Here is a 13,571-nt window from a genome sequence, read left to right as displayed (position 1 = left end):
CTGTTTAGTACCATCTTCAATTCAATCTATAGGCTTTACATTCTTTTAGAAAACGCTAACAGCAGTCAGGTTGTAGTGCTCGTTTTGCAGAAGGAAAAACAAAGAAGATTAGATGCTTTGTCTTTATCACAGAAAGAAAGAGTTGGAGGGGGCGGTTGTAGGCTATTGTGACCAACCCGCTGGAAATCTATATAGCAGAAGCACCCCCAACAGATCGCTTTCTAGCTTCTGCTTGAAGAGTTCAAGCAAGGGAGAGCCCACCCCCCAAGGTAATTGATCCATGGTAATTGCATAGAAAACAAATTCTCATTAGAGCTAGCATAACAATGCTAGTGTTTGCAATTTCCGCAATGCTCAATCTATGAGAAAAAGAAGGTATTTCAGTCTCCTTATACACTCTTGCAAAACTGTTAACAAAACCTACATTGAGAGAACAACAGATCATTTAAGAATAAATGTGAGATGGAAGGAGAAATGTTAGCTGCCAAGTTCACAGCCAATGTTCAGAATATAAATATAACTGTTCCACATGCATATCCATTCTCACTGAATTGAGGGCGTCTATAAAAGGGAAGCACAAACAGAACATCAGGAAAGAAGCATTTCCAACAAGATAAATGGTTGTAGCCACACAAGCCTGTGTCCTACAGAATGAGAATGAAGAAAACCATTGTTCATGGAGCTGTTAGCATATTAAAAACCCTTACAGACCTAGGCCAGCTACACAGCAGGAGAAAAAGAGTCATTCAAATGAAAGCTTTCCCAAGAGCAATGGGGCTCTGCCCGGGGCACTTCTGTTGCCTCTGTTAAAGCTAAGAGTTGTGTGTGAACACCAGAAAGAGAACGTATTGACAGCACCGTTCAATTAACTTCTGTCCCCAGAGCAATCTTATCTAATAATGTTCCGAGTTAGTAAATCTGTCTGAATTTGCCTTCTGAACTCTTGCATGAGTCCAGGCGAGAGAAAGAGGTACCTTCAGAAGGCAGAGAGGAAGCAGTAAGAAACAAGTTGCCTTTGGACCTGTGGCCTTCAACTGACAGAAAGCCTTCCAAAGGGCCTATCCTCCCAAAACACATCAAGAGGGGTAAACCACAGCATCGCAAGGTTCAGTACTTTTGTGACAGCAGCAGCCATTAGATCACCCTCTTCCACACTCTTCCTAAAACCTATTTATTTGCTTATTCATATCCCACCCTTCCTCTGAGGAGGAGTCCAGGACATGATTACAACTCCCTAGTTCTCACTGGCAAGAAGGCACTGTACATTTCATGCTGATAAGGCCATAAGTCATATGGACCTTGGTTTGTAAAAGTTATAGAGCACTCAGGGAACATAGGTCCTGTGCTACCAATACTGAGAGGCAGAAGTATCCCCAGAAAGTACACTGGGAATTAAGCAAAATGCACATGAGTATAAGCATGGCTTCCTTGCTATAGGCTGGTTAAGCCGGGGCTGGGGAGCGCTAAGGGAGCTCACTACCCCTAACATTTTTCTGCCCCACTTTTTTTTTTTTTTTACAAAAATAAATAATTCAATTTATGACTTAATTTCCCCCCCACCCCCGAACTTTTGGGCTGGCTACAGGACTGCCTTGCTAGCAAACATGAGCGACCATGAAATTAGACGCTCAGTGTGGATGCAAAACATGCAGGATGTGAGCAGTCAACCAAAAGTGAGCTGAGACAGTCTTCATACACATTCTAGCCATTTGGAGGGTATCTAACTAGCAGGACTATAAAGGCAAAATTATTGTGAAATTTTTTAAAAAGTGGATAGAGTATTAAAACAGCAGCATGGCGTTGATATATCATGGTACAGAAAGAGTTAATCTACAATTGATTTTTTGGTAATAAAATAGGAAGATAAACTGCTGAATAATGAAAATCGATAAAGCATGACAAATGCGATAATCCCTTGCGATTTGCTGTCATAAAACATTACTGCACAAGTCAATGAAACTTGTTTGAGCCCGGTCTGACATCAGTTATTTTTGACTCAAGATCTTGGATACCAAGGAAAGAGATCAGGAATGCCTTTCTGCTATAGGACATTCTCCCCAAATAGCAGAAACAGCTTCCTTTGCAACATTTGTTTTCCCAAACAGACATGTTTTGTTTGTTTCTTTGTATGCTCTTCCTCCCAGGAGGAGACCAGGGAGGCAAACAAACACACTAAAACACTCTAAAACATCATAAAAACAAAAGTCTTAAAACAACTTTAAAAACATCTTTTTTTAAAGAATGCTTTAAAAACATCTTAAAAAGCAATTCCAACACAGAAGCAGACTGGTATAAGGTCTCTACTTAAAAGGCTTGTTGAAAGAGGAAGGTCTTCAGTAGCTGCCAAAAAGGTAACAGAGATGGCGCCTGTCTAATATTTAAGAGAGAATTCCAAAGGGTAGATGACACTACACGAAAGGTCTGTTTCCTATGATGTGCAGAACGGACCTCCTGATAAAATAAAATGGTATCTGCAGAAGCCCTCACCTACAGAGCAAAATTATCAGGGTATATAAAGGGTAAGACGATCTTTCAGGTATCCTAGTCCCAAGCTGTGTAACACTTTGTACACCAAAACTAAAATCTTGAACTCAGCCCATTAGGTAACAACCCCATCCAAAGCAGGCAACTGACCAATTATCCGAACTTGGAAGCCACCAACGAACAGCACCTCCGTCTTACTCAGATTCAGACTCAGTTTATTGGCCCTCATCCAGCCCACCAGAGTCAAGGCACCAATCCAGGGCTTGCACGGCCTCTCCAGATCCAGATGTTACAGAGAAATAGAGCTGGGTATCATTAGCATACAGCTGACATCTCACGCCACATGACCTGATGACTGCTCCCAAGGGCTTCATATATATGTTAAACAGCATGGGGGACAAGATAGTACCCTGCAGCATTCACAGCACAACTGCCAGGGGGCCAAAAGACAATCTCCCAATGCTATTCTCTGAAAATGACCCTGGAGGTAGGATTGGAACCACTGTAAAACAGTGCCTCCGATACCCATTTCACCAAGTCGGCCCAGGAGGATACCATGGTCAATAGTATCAAAAGCCACTGAGAGATCAAGTAAGAATAACAGGGTCGCACTCCCTCTGTCCTTCTTCCGATAAAGGTCATCCATCAAGGCAACAAAGGCCGATTCAATCCTATAACCAGGTCTGAAACCAGACTGGAATGGATCAAGATAATCTGTTTCACCCAAGAGTACTTGTGATTGCTGCACCACAACCCTCTCAATCACTTTCCCTAAAAAGTGGGGTTTTGTGACTGGGCAGTAGTTGTCACAAACCAGTGGGTCCAGGGTGGACTTTTTCAGGAGCAGTTGGATCACTGCCTCTTTCAGGGCAGCTAGAACCACTCCTTATTGCAACGATGTGTGCCTTGGATCCACTCAGTCAAACCCTCTCGGCAAACTTTAATAAGCCAAGAAGTGCAAGGGTCGAGAGGACACATTGCTGGCTGAATCGTCACAAGCACCTTGTCTGAGTTATCAGGCCGCATCAACTGAAATTGATCCCAAGAAGTTGCAGCAGACATTGCACTGGACACTGACTGTAGTCAGTGGGGACTACACTAGATGTGGATGGGGCATCAAGACTCCTACAGAGGCGAGCAACTTTACCCTCAAAGTGCCTTGCAAACAATTCACAGTGGGCCTCCAGAGGGTCTAATACTCTGTTTTCCAGAGCTGATGTCAACAGACTTCTGACAATACGGAAACGCTTCACTGGATGGCTACTTGAGGATACTATAGTGGCAGAGAAGTAGGCCTTCTTTGCTGCCCTCACCGCCACACAATAGGCATGGTTATAATGTTTTACTCATGCCTGATCAGCCTCACAGGACGTCTTTTGCCACTTGCACTCTAGCCATCACCCAGCCTATTTCATTGCCTGTAGCTCACTGGAGTACCAAGGTGCAAACCAGGCTCTACAATGCCAGAGCGCGCGCTCAGGAGCAACCATATCAAGAGCCCGATGCATCTTGTTGCTCCACAGCATGGCAAGGGCTTCAACAGGGTCACTTGCTCTATCTACTGGGAACTCCCCCAGGGCATTCAGGAATCCTATGGATTCCATTAGTCTTCAGGGGCAGACCATCTTAATCTGTCCACCATCCTTGCAGGGGAGGATCAGAACTGTAAATCTAAACTTCACCAGGAAGTGATCTGACCATGACAATGGGGTGACATCCACCCCCTCTATCTCCAGATCATCCCTTCCTCCATCTGGAGCAAAAACCAAGTCAAGGGTGTGCCATGAAGTCCCAAGTCGGAAAACTAGAGGCAGCCTCAGCATGGACATTGAAATCTGCCAGGACTATCGTTCTGGGCTCCTGCAATACCACAGCCAAGATGGCCACTAGCTCAGTCAAAGAAGCTGCTGGGCAGCAAGGTGGACGGTACACCAGCAGCAACCCTAGTTTCCTGTCTCCTTGGCCCAACACCAGGTGCAGGCCCTCACAGCCAGCTCCAAGACAGAGTGGTTTGTCATAGTTTCCCGATGACAGACATGGAAGTTCTATAAACACAGCAACTCCTCCCGCCATCCCTGCAGCCTATGCTGGTGTTGCACGAGTAGCCAGGTGGGCAAAGCTGGGTCAGATCAACTCCTCCCAGCTCACCCACCCAAGTCCTGGTCATGCACACCAAATCAGCACCTTCATCCACAATCAAATCATGGATGAGTGTGGTCTTATTGTGTACTGATCTGGTGTTAAACAACAACACAACCAGGCCAGGAGGTACAGCAGATGAGCAACGAGGAACCCATCCAAGGGAGGAGCAAGAGCAAGGAACAAGGTGTAGATAACCTTGCCTTCGACTTCTGTGGTAGCTCACCACCTCCCCATGGCTACACCTCCCTCTACCCATGATCACTGAAATTGGGGTAGCATCACCGACGTCCCTCCTTACTAAGACTCCTCCTAAACACCTAAACATGTTGTCACTAGCTACTGTGGCTGACCACCTGGGTATTGGGAGAAACATCATTGGCTTGGCGACACACTCCATTTGTGGGCCATTGTGCAAGAGGCCCCACTAGCTTCCCACCCACCATCACCCCCATCAAAGCAACACAGAGGGCTAAACTGAGATAACAGAAACATTCATCTTTTATGAGGCCTAAGAGATAAGATAACCAAATATAAAATAGGGAAGGGCAAAAACAAACAAGGACAGAAGTTAATGAACCCGAGCATGTTGCACTTATTATCTAGGGCTATATACATATATATACTCTCCTTTCTTCAATCAGTGTTTCCTCAGACATTTTTAAATTTCTTTTCCGCTGTCTCAAAAAAGAGGGGCTAAAAACTGGTGTGTTGATATATACTGATATACAGGTATACATACAGTGCCTTGTAATTTTGCCTTGTGCTTCGGATCGTTGTCCTGCTGAAAAGTGAATTTCCTCTCAAGTTCAGTTTTTTAGTGGACTGAAGCATGTTCTCTTGCAGTATTTCCCTGTATTTCGCTCCATCTGTTCTTCCTTCAATTTTAACAAGATGCCCAGTCCCTGCTGATGAGAAGCATCCCCACAGCACGATGCTATCACCACCATACTTCACTGTAGGGATGGTGTGTCTTGAGGCATGGGCAGTGTTAGGTTTAGGTCACACATAGTCCTTAGAGTTTTGGCCAAAAAGCTCTATCTTGGTCTCATCTGACCACAAAACCTTTTTCGACATTGCAGCTGGGGTACTCTCTTGCTTTATGGCAAAATCCAGACATGCTTTCAGATGATACTTTTTGAGTAATGGCTTCTTTCTTGCCACCCTCCCATACAGGCCAGTGTTATGCAGAGCTCTTGATATGGTTGACTGGGGCTCCATTACTTCACTCCCAGCCACTGAACTCTGTAGCTCCTTCAAAGTGATTATTTGCCTCTCTGTGGCTTCTCCCACAAGCCTCCTTCTTGTTCAAGCGCTGAGTTTTGAGGGACGGCCTTTTCTTGGCAGTGCCTGGGTGGTGTGATACAGCTTCCACTTCCTGATTATTGATCCAGCTGTGCTCACTGGAATATCCAAATACTTGGATATTATTTTGTACCCTTTTCCTAATCTATGAATTTGTATTACATTATCTCTCACTTCTGTAGAATGCTCTTTGGTCTTCATTTCCTTTCAGATCCACAGCCTGACCAATGATCCTTCAATAGTGGGGGGTTTATCCTGACAATGTGACAGCAACTTTAATGGTTCACAGGTGGAGGCCAATGGTAACTGTGTACTCGATAGGGCAATTTCTTTCATCTGTGTAAACTGGGAGCTTCCACAGCACAGGGGTTGAATACTTATGCAAGCAACATGTTTCAGTTTTTTATGTTTCTTACAAACATTCCCCAACATAAAACCAATGTCACTTTATAATAATTGATTTTGAGTTTCGGCGTTTCAAAATAAGGTATCATACAGAATGAAATTACAACGTACCATTTGTAATTCAGTAATACGAGAACTTTGGTCAGGGGCCTGATTACTTTTGCAAGGCACTGTATATATCAGTATATGTAGGTGGCCAAGTTACTGAACTGCTGCCTATTTCATTCACAGACAAGTTAAACACATTGAGGGGGAGTGGCACAGCCCTGCAATGTCAGTAGGTCTGCCCCAATAGGAGGTGATCTGAAAAAGCACTCTCTGTGTGCACACGCATGCAGCAAGCACTTGAAAAACGCATTCTCAGCACAAAACATATTATAACAGTTCCAGCAGAATGCACTTTAGATCAACAAATAGGGTGGGACAGGGGTGACATGGGGATGACATCATGTGTACAGCACCCCAAAAAGGTGCTTGCAGCAAGTGCTAAATGCACATTATCAAGCAGTGTGTACATGCCCAAAATCAAACAAAGCATTCTAATAGGGAGAAGGCAGAGGCTGGAAAACTTAATGTTATATGCATTAAGATTAATGCACATAATATGTAATTTGTCATCTTATATCTAGGAATATGGACAAGCACTCTATCAAATTATGTCCATAATTTTAAAAGTTGATGTGTGGGAATGTATCATGGTATATTGACAACTATGGGCAACAATATCTGCTCCTCTATCTTATATCAGTCAAACAAAACTCCTGTGATTCATAAGACAAGACCAGCTGAACCTTCTCCATGTACACTACCATCCATAAACGTGAAACCAAGTGAGCTGCTTGAAGGCTTTGTATGTAACTTGCTCCTCAGCTGTATCTTTTCCTTGGCTTTTGCCAATGTCATTCTGAATGGCTGACTCTGAACATTTATATGTCTTTCCTTCAAATGAGTTCCAGGCAAACCAATATGATACTGTTGCATTGCCAAGGATGCACAAGCAGAAAAAAATCACAAATGGGGAAAGGCACTGACAGATTATATTTGTAATCAGTGCATACTGGATCCTTGGCAGCCATGGGCTAATTCAGCCATCAAGTCCTTCAAAACTTATTCCCATATCAGCACAGACGTGTAAGAGTTTTAATCTCAATCAGGAGGCTTACAGGTTGCTAACTCTGTAGAGGCACAATGAAGCAACCTTTGCTTCCTCTCACTAGCCATTTCACCCTTTGCCTTTAAGTTAGGTAACCCTCACAGGTAGATGCAAACAGACAATATCTTTCCCCATCTATGAATTTCCTTTTCAAGAACTCTTTCACTGAATCCTCAGATTCAATGAAACTTGAAGTCACATGGTGGGGGATGGGGTGGAGGGTGCAGGGAGTTACACAAACTCAGAAGGTGGGGGCAACAGCAAACATAGCGGAAGTTGTTTCCTTGTGGCAGTTTTTGTGCTAAACCTTCCTAAAGAAACACTACCAACCTCCTCCCACAAAACCCTAGAGCGCTTATGAAGTACTTTAGAGATTCAGCGGAAGGGGAACTGTTGAACCGAGGACTCAAAGGAACTCCAGTGTAAAAACAGATGGTGTATAAGCAATAATGGATTATAGCTGTTGAACAAATTAGCAAAAGAATAAGATGGACTCTTGACAGATGGATCTGCTGGGGAGTAAGGCTCTTGTGTCACTAATAGATTTGCTCATTTATGATAATAAAGAGATGCTTTTGTAACACACACCCAAGACAACATGCTGCTGACAGAATCACCTTTAAATGCCAAAGTGCATTTTCAAATTCAGCAAAAGCAAAAACAGCTTTAAGCAGCTGTGTACACTTGCAAAACCCCTTAATTCCCCCCCAACTTTATTCAAAACTTATCAGACAGTGAACAACTTGATTGATTGTATCATGTTTTAATCCTGGCAAAAAGACATTGTTCCTCGGCTAACAGCGCTTTGAAATGCTGCTCAGGGAAGAAAATGGGCACATTACTTACCAAATTGACCGTCACGCTTTATATACAGTTCTATTACACCATAAGCAATAGCTGCAGGAGCAGGGATCTCCAAGATCACATTAGAATCCTTTATCACATTCCCATTTTCACTCACTGATACCTGAGAGAGATATTCATCTGCTCTTTAATTTACCCTGGTTTAATTCAAGACAGCAGTAACTTGCACACAAAATGAATGTCAAGATAAACAACATACTTAGTTATGTAGTACTACAAAAAATAAATGACTCTCTCAATCATTTCTAAGCCCGTTAACACAAGTTAATGAAGCAAGAATAGCCAGGCAGCATTCCCATGCCATGCTAAACCTCTAGCTAGTGGGAGCAACAAACCACGATCTCTGGTTCGTGTTATGTCTGAACCAAGTATTGTAGTTTGCTTCACTCTAAACCAACCATGATGTTAAGCCAAGGTGTGCTCTTCGCTTACCAATCCCCAGTTTGGAAGCAACACTAAGCCAGAGATCATAGCTTGTGGCTCTTGCTTGCTAGAGAGAAGGGCAAAGCAGGACCAATCTCCACATTCACACTAAACCATTAACTATGGTTTGCTGCAACATTTGGTCAGTCTTTCCAATGTTTTGGACTACAGCAGTGTTCTTCAACTGTGGGTACCCAGATGCTGTTGGATTACAACTCCCATCATCCCTGACAATTGGCTGAGCTCGCTGGGGATGATGGGCATTGTAGTCCAACAACATCTTGGGACCTAAGGTTGAAGAATACTGGACTACAGAATTCAAGGTAGTTTCTTACATTATATTTCCCTAGTCCAATACTGCATGTGGGGAAACCACCAGGAACTAACATCTCTGTAATGCATGCATTTAGCTTCAGGCCAAATAAAAGGAAACATTTTCATCACAGGGTGCAGAACATATATTTTCCCCCCACAAGGTTGGCCTTGGCTGTGGCTAATAGCTTAGGTGGCTTTTAAAAAATATTATTAGAATTAGACAAATCATGGAGGACAGGTCTACCAATGGGAATGATGGGAATATAGAATGTAACCTTGTTTCAACAGCTACTAATTGACCCTCCAGCAACCCAGGCAGTACAGAACTTTCCAATTACCAGGTAACGGAGGCATGGTAGTGCATGGCTATCTCCATAACACCGCTTGTGAGCTTTTAATTTGCTCCATGGGCCTTCAGTTCAGTTCAGTAGTGCTTTACATATAGTGTGTGTTCAAGACATGGGTCTGGCAAAGCACCTCAAAACTGATTTGAGAAGTGAAAAAGAGAGCTTACAACTTTCAGAATATTTTAATAATAATAAGATGCTGCACATTTTTTGGACTGTCTTAAGAATATAATTAGAAAAAACATCATGACAAGCATCCCTCAAATTGTACAGAGCACACTGTTTTCAAAGAGCAGCCTTTATACCCTGGAGCAAAGTCAGCGCCAGGGGTCGGCATCATTGGGCACCTGCCAAGGCCTGAATAAACCTGCAAGAGGCCCACTGCTGACCTCCAGAGCTTCCTGGCCCTGCTGCTCCTCTTCCTTTCTGCCGCTGCCTGCCCTTCCCAAGCCTGCAAGCATTGAGAAGATGGAGCAATATTCTCCACTTGCCTTGCCCTCTCCCTCTGGATGGTCATACAGACTGGGCCCAGAGGGAGAAGGCAAGCACCAGTGATAGTGGCCAGAAGGATATGGGACCAGAGAGGGCAGCCTATTGAAGGTATCTTGCTCAAAGGCCCCCAAGCTGACACTGTTACATGAAAGGTTACATGCTATATCGAAGGGGCTGTATTCTTGCAAAACTCAGTCACATCCACTGAGCTTGCATAGGATAAGATCCCAGAGAGCAATACCTCAGCATGCAAAGGGGATCAAAGAGGAATTGCTGCATACTTGCAGAGGACTGTTCAGCATTAGGAAAGCTGGAGGGGGCTACAACAACAAACACAGCTCCTCTTAAATATTAAATGGAGCAGGTCATGGTTATTTTGGGAAGATACATATTTGTAAAGAATAGCATTCTGTCTTTTTGGTTCTTACCTTTATAATTTTTGTACTTATCCCCACCATACTTGCCATTTTTTCTTCTGTCTGAATATGTTCTGATATTAAACATTTCTGAGTTGTCACTATTCTTTTTGTCAGAACACAAAGAACTTCATGCTTTCTTTCAAGCATTTGTTGCAGCAATGTATTGTGTAGATTAATTGTTCTGAAGAAAGGAGAATGAAACAAGTAAAAATTTGCTACCAAGAAAAGCAGATCTTTACAAACTATATGCAGAGCAGTGTTCTGTAAGGGGCTGATAAAGTATTAATTCTTCAGTGGCAAATCCCAAGACTTAATACACTAGGTACAAACAGAATAGATGTCACCCTAGCTTTCCAAGTAGATACTCCTTGCTAATTTATTAGTGTCTTGCAAATCAGTCTGAGAACTGAATTCCACCGCCAGGGTATCACTACAGAAATGACCCTATGCCGGCTAGCCAACCATCTCATCTGAGATAGAGGGGACATCCGCCACGGGATCTCCCCTGAATATCTTAACAACCAGGCACGTCTGCATGGGAGCAGGCAATCCAACTGAGTACAGAATGGTGTTAATGATTGTGTGATCGTGTCCTACTGTGTCAAGAGAATGAAAAAAGAATCTTTCTAAAAAGAAGATTGTAGACTTAATTATTAATTGCCAGACAGGATTAATTATTGTCAAAGAAACTTGTTAATGGCACACTGTTAGCTAATAAGGTCAATTACAACATACTTTTGCAAACTAGCTACTACGGTGCCTAGAAAATGCATCTTATCAATTAGCAGGCAAATCTAAGAAGATGGCTAGACAATTAAGATGACATTCTTTCTTTTCTACAGTTGAGTAATTTTGTTCCACTGTTTAAAAGAGACTCAATGTCTGGATTATGGGTTACGTGCAAGCATGTGTAACAAAACCCAGGTGGCTTTCCAAAAAAAGGAGGTTGTATTTGAAGTGGGAAAACAGCAGTATGTGTATGCATGTCAGAGGCAAGAAGGAGTGCTTAATCCTTTCCCCACTTACTTTTCTGTTGCCACCTACTAGTCTCCTCTGTGTGATTACAAAAAAGCATTCTCTGCACAGGATTCCAAATGCATTGTCATTTTAGCTTTCTTTTAAAGATTATATAAATACTATGTAGAATCTGTAGTATGCACCCTCACTGTCCCCTCTCTACTTCACTTAATATATATCAGTAGATAAGTCTATACAATTAATCAACACCAAGGCTAATTCATGCAGTCATTCTACCACCATTCCATTGCATAAGTAGTATTAGGTTGCTACGTGTGTTGGATCAGGACTAGCACAAGTATATACAAAGTGGGGGTGGGGGAGGGATTATGTTGGTGTAAAATCCCCATGGAATATAGTTATGACGTCGTAAAAGGCGTGGAACTCCAACTCTTGTCTCTTGGCTTTCCTGAGGGTACTAGAGGATTAAACAGTCACCACATTTCCTCTCTCCAAAACACTGGCTGCAGTTGTAAACTGCCACGCTTTATCCCTCAGAAGGGAGCTATGTCCAGACACATAGACTTCTCAGCACTAACTAGACTAGAGATCACCTATCTAATACTCTGTCACATTCCACCAAGCAAAGTCCCATGTTAGGTTCACCTGTTAATCCAATTCAAAATTCAGCTTTCCAGTGGATTAATTCCAGGCACGCTTAGAAAACACAATCCCTACTACAAAGATTCACAGTTTGGCTGAACAGCTTCCCAGCCTGTGACAGTACTTCATTCTGTATCTTCCTCAACAAAAAGCAATTTAAAAGCCACATACTTAGGGAGGATTCACACAAACCTCCCCACCACAACCATCCAGTTCAGTGGTTACTTACAGCATGGCAGAGATCCATAGGTATGTTGTTATCATTATTATAATAAATTTATTTATGTTTTACCTTATACTTGAAGGTCTCAAGGGTACTTACATAGTAAACAAACAAATATTAAAAAAATATAAAGATGATCACACTAAAAATCCCACACACACATATAAATTTGCATTTCCTGCCATAAAATTATCACAAGTGATTGCCACAAAACAGCAAGCAGCTAAAAACCATCCAGTGAGTGAGTGGAAATGCAGATATGAACATTCAAATATCCCGGGTGTATTAAAACAAGTTTTAGCCTGCAGCCGAAAAGCTGTTAAGATGTGGAGTGAGGCCCGTCTTCCTAGGGAGAGCCCCAAAGATGGGGAACCACTGCAGGAGAGGCCCTTTCTCATACAGCCACCTTCTACACCTCCCTTGGAGGTGGTACTCTTAAAAATGGCTTCCGAGTCCAGGCAGGTTCATTTATTTATTTATTTATTTATTTATTTATTAAATTTATATACCGCCCGACTAGCGATAGCTCTCTGGGCGGTGAACATAAAATAGTATAAAAATACAATGAATAACAAAATAATATTAAAATACAATCAACAATACAATAAACATTATTAAAATTTAGGAACAAACACTCCATAAGGTAGTGGGGTCCCGAGTCATATAAGACTTTATAGGTTAGATCCAGCACTCTGAATTTGGTCTGAAAACCACCTGGAAGCCAGTGCAGACAGGGTCAGCACTGGTGCTATTATATGTTTAGACTTCCTGGTCCCAGTTACTAGTCTGGTCACTGAATTCTGTACCAGCTGAAGTTTCTGAAACTTCTTCAAAGGCAGCCTCACATATTACAGTAGTCTAAATGCAAGGTTACTAGAACATAGACAACCAAAGTTAAGTTATCCCCATCCTTATAAGGATGTAGTTGGGTCACTAGCCAGTCAGAAGGCACTTTGCTGCCACAGAGGCAATCTGAGCTCCAATGGCGGATCCAGGAGCATCCCCCATAATATGAACATATACAAGGACATATACAAGGAGGACATACACATATGCAGACATATACAAGTGTAGCACCAATACAGATTGCTATTAAATAAACCCCATATCAGTCCCTTCTGCTTCTAATATACACACCCACTCAGGGGGCTCTCAACCAGGACACAAACACAGCTCACCCCCCAGAGTCTCGCAACAAAGAAGGGACCTGGGAACTGCTTACATCATCATAAAAAAACCCAACCGCTTACATCATCATAAAAAAAAAATTAAAGCTTGTTTTTATGAATAAACACTAAGGTAGATAGCAATTCATATAAAATATCAAAGTAACATACAAAATATACAATAAAATATACAATAAAACATAAAATACCATACAA

At 42.4% G+C, this 13,571-nt stretch overlaps 1 protein-coding gene across 4 annotated transcripts in view; it reads right to left on the bottom strand.

Annotated features, from left to right (window-relative positions):
- Positions 1-13,571, bottom strand: part of GSDME (gasdermin E) — a 72,848-nt gene that overhangs the window by 41,715 nt on the left and 17,562 nt on the right. For all 4 annotated transcript variants that reach the window (XM_061587440.1, XM_061587439.1, XM_061587437.1 and 1 more), the window contains 2 exons: positions 10,356-10,527; positions 8,333-8,453 (listed from right to left, as the gene is read on the bottom strand). In XM_061587440.1, coding sequence (XP_061443424.1) covers positions 8,333-8,453; positions 10,356-10,527 — 293 coding nt within the window. The remainder of the gene's footprint in view (positions 1-8,332; positions 8,454-10,355; positions 10,528-13,571) is intronic.

The sequence above is a fragment of the Rhineura floridana genome, chromosome 10 (genome assembly GCF_030035675.1).
Source record: "Rhineura floridana isolate rRhiFlo1 chromosome 10, rRhiFlo1.hap2, whole genome shotgun sequence".
In the NCBI taxonomy this organism is placed as follows: Eukaryota; Metazoa; Chordata; class Lepidosauria; order Squamata; family Rhineuridae; genus Rhineura; species Rhineura floridana.
This window is presented reverse-complemented; position numbering and strand designations above follow the sequence as displayed.